The 4,013-nt window shown below is 33.2% G+C and overlaps 1 protein-coding gene across 1 annotated transcript; it reads left to right on the forward strand.

Annotated features, from left to right (window-relative positions):
- On the forward strand, positions 1 to 3,085 carry LOC129871714 (zinc finger protein 4-like). Its single transcript, XM_055946685.1, has 2 exons — positions 1 to 200; positions 1,780 to 3,085. Exon 2 carries the CDS (start codon positions 1,887 to 1,889, stop codon positions 2,598 to 2,600), a length of 714 nt encoding a protein of 237 aa, XP_055802660.1. The 5' UTR covers positions 1 to 200; positions 1,780 to 1,886; the 3' UTR covers positions 2,601 to 3,085.
- The last annotated feature ends 928 nt before the right edge of the window (positions 3,086 to 4,013 follow it).

Here is a 4,013-nt window from a genome sequence, read left to right on the forward strand (position 1 = left end):
CTCATAATTAAACATGAAAGAACACCTCCATATATCCCCACTCCTAAAGTTCCTTTTTCTTGTAACACTTTGATCAAAGTTGTGGGCCTATTTGATATAGCACCATATTTTGTCCTTTGATGAAAAATACTGTTTGGTATTACCACAATTAACAAACCTCCCCCTTCCTCTTCAACAAAAATATGTATGCTACCATACAGGTATATATCTTGTTAGTTTATTTTGTTCTTGTTTTTTGATTAATTAGTTCTTTTAAATTCTTCAATTAAATCTTTTTGTGTTTGTTGTTGTTGTTGTTTTATGGTTTGGATTTGGGTGAAATTAAACAAGGATAAATAATATCTCACTACTAATTGTTCATTCTTGTGTTTCTTCTTCTTCTTCTTTTTTCCCCATCAATTTTGAACTTTGATCATAGGGGGTGGGGGTGGGGACTAGATATCATATTGTGCAAGAATTTATCATTTCTTGTTGCAAATTTGAATCTCTATCATATGTACTTTTGTAACCTTTGTGATACATAAATTGGATTAGAAGCTACTCTATTTTAATCTTCCTTAATAACCATATCTTATGTGGTTCATTGTTTGTGTATTAGTAATAGTAGTTATTATTATTGTTATCCTTCCAATACCTTTAACCAGAGGTTTCAGGTTACATCGAGCCTTGAAAATGTAAAAATAAAAAATAAAAAAAAATAGTAGAAAGTGTTCTCATCTTGAATGGACCTTGCGTGACGTGAATTTGGATTATTCATGGCCTCTTCCCCTTTCACAAGTCCATAAGTATGATACATAGGTAAAGAAAGAAAGAAAAAATATCTCAATAACTTGTCTTGTCTCATCAATAGTTGATACATAGGTACAAGAAAGAAAAAAAAACCTCAAAAACTTGTCTTATCTTAATAATAGTTGAAAAATAATTGCAAAAAGGAACACTTCTAGCTTGTTCTTATTTTCTTAAGTCTTCATATTCATGTTTTCATATATAAACTACATCATAATTCTATAGTTATTCTTTTTGTAAATCCTTTCTCTTTGAGTGCTTTCACATAACTAAAACCTCATTTGAATCCAATTTAGTATGTGTACTATGTGTAAATAGTTTTTCATGTATATCTGGAGTCTAATCGTCATCACAGAATTTATAGTTATAAATTTAGGGAAAAGGGTATAAAGAATTTTGAGTGAAGGTTCAGAAACACACCTAAAGTATCCTGGTTTTTCAAGTTTTATATCTGAACTAGCAGGTGCGCGAATTCATACCCGAACCATCATCAACTATTTATCAAAACACACCTCAATTATCAATTGTTACCTTTTCCTACGTGGTGATTTTTTATATTGGAGAACAACTGGTAGTTGACGTGTGTTTTGATAGATAGTTGGTGATAGTTCAGGTAGGAAACTCGAGCGCCTGATAGTTCAGGTATGAAACTCAAATAAGGGATCCATATGTGTTTTTTACCATTAACTCAAGAATTTTTGACAATAAAATTATTTTTCGCAGTCTTTTATATTGCTATGTAGCCAGACACTTCAAAACAGTTACTTTTAGATACAGATTTGATTTTTGTGTATGACTGCCAATATTCCGTTTTCAAGATTTGGTTGTTGCATCAACCGGAATTTTTCCTATGTTGTTTGGACTTTCAAAAATATTGAGGGCACGTGTTGGATCCTTCAAAACTAGTGCATGTTTGGAGGATCTGACACGAGGGCAAAAGTATAAATTTTTTAGCCAGAAAATGATACTATGTTGTTTTCTTGTGACGTGCAGGATGGCGTTAGTAATGCAGATGTAGTCCATTGGTATTGTTAGATCTTGTTATCGATCACTAAATTCTGTGAATTAGTCCCTCCGTTGGAACAGATTATAAACAAATTATGATGGAAGCATCATCTGGAAATGATTCTGATATCACTAGCCAGGTTGCTTCTAACATTGAGTTTCCTCAGTTTAGTCCCGAACCTGTGTCACTTGACTTGTCTCTCGGCTTTAATTCTGGTACCGATGAATTTGCCAGCCAAGATTCGATAGGATTTTCAGTATCAAGTACGTGTGACGAAAGCAGCAATGAACTTGCAGCATCCCAAACTTCAGGGGAAGCAGCAGTTAGAAGAGTTTTCACTTGCAATTTCTGCAAACGTAAATTCTATAGTTCACAAGCACTTGGCGGTCACCAGAATGCTCATAAACGAGAGAGAACATTAGCTAAACGAGCTATGAGAATGGGGATCTTTTCGGAAAGGTATGGTAATTTGGCTGCTCTGCCATTGCCCGGGTCTACTGCTCGATCGTTGGGTATCAAGGCTCATTCTTCAATGCACCAGGGTTTTCCAGCAGCAATAAGGTCACTAGATTTCAATACGAGTGCTAGATTTGGATATGTACACCATCAGAATCCGCCTTTATACGTTGAGGATATCGATGAGACTGATCACTTATTATGGCCTGGCAGTTTTCGTCAAGTAACTAACGTTAACATCTCTCATCATCCTACTATTACTTTTACTGGATGTTCGAATGTGAATTCTGTAGAGTGGACTCCGTCTGTTGAAAAAGACGATTTGTCACCAGATCTCACACTGAAGCTTTGAGCAATAGTACTTGAATAGCCTTCCACATTTGGCTCACTTACTTCCTCAGTACCGTGAGATATATTGGAAAACGAAAACGTGTGCATTTTGGTATATATATATATCACTTAACGGACGATAAGAGCTCGTCAGGTCAGTATATTGAGAATGTTAGTTGATTGTTGTACAACAGATCCTTATAATTCGGCTCTTTCTGGACCATGCGCACTGCTCTTTTTGAGTCGACTGTTGTACAATGTGAGTGTATTGATTATGACTTGTAACAATGGTATGAATTTAGTATTTACTTTCACAAAATCTGTTGTTGTGTTTAAGTAGGGAAATGATTGTAATTGACTTAAGATTAGGGAGGGAATCCCTTGGTGTGTGTGATGTTAAACTCTATTAGAGAAACAGAGTTTTTGTGTTTGTACTAATGGTCTGACAGTTTGTGTACTGCAAGTTATAATTACTTTGATTAATGAGTGACATAATGTGCACACAAATCGAGAAGATTAGCATTATCTCTTTGCAAGATGACATGCACAAATCGAAATGATCCATTTTATTTTTTTAAAAGGAACATTACATAAACTATTATTAATGTCTTAAATTTGTTTCAAAAAGTCGAAGTACGTGAATAATTCAAGTATTTTCCTTGCAATTCAGACCCACGTGAAACTATACATAATATGTTATTATCGGTGTTTAATACTTGCAACTTTGTTATAGATGCTCGTGAGTTATGACAATTCTGAATGAGATAATGTAACAAAGTGTCTATCTTTGTTATCTCCTTATGTTCTTATCGCGCTTCTCTCGATCTAGCCAATCGAGCTAGAATCGGAAATTCAAATAAGGGGACTCAAAAAACAAAGAACAATAACACTAAAAAGTTTTATATATATATATATATATATATATATATATAAATGAAATTCAATAAGTTATACATACACATAAGAATATTTTTTACATAATACAATTTTTCGACGAATAATTCAGTTGAACCTCCTTCACTCTACGTAGCTCCGCCACTACATCGAACCACCCAACAGCCTTTTAAGCCTTAAACTAAAGGGCAATGTACACAAATAATATGTTCTATAACTTTATTTATGAATTATAACATATCTTTTATTGTTACACAAATTACCATTACTTTTCTTACCTCAAATAAATTTTTCTCCTTATTTCTCTCTCTCCTTCTGTTTTTTCTTTATTTTTTCTTAATCTCTCCTTTCTTCTTTGTTCATTTTCTCTCTCTTTATTTCTTGTCTTTTCTTAAGTCGTTTCTTTTCTCTCTCCTTTCTTCTTTCATCATTTTCTCTCTCTTTCTCTCTTCTCTGTTCTTTAATCATTTTTTTTCTCTTTTTCTTTTTTAAATTTTATTTATTTTAATGTTTAAGGATGTTTGGTGAAGATTAATATTTT

This window comes from Solanum dulcamara, chromosome 10, assembly GCF_947179165.1.
Source record: "Solanum dulcamara chromosome 10, daSolDulc1.2, whole genome shotgun sequence".
Classification (NCBI taxonomy): Eukaryota; Viridiplantae; Streptophyta; class Magnoliopsida; order Solanales; family Solanaceae; genus Solanum; species Solanum dulcamara.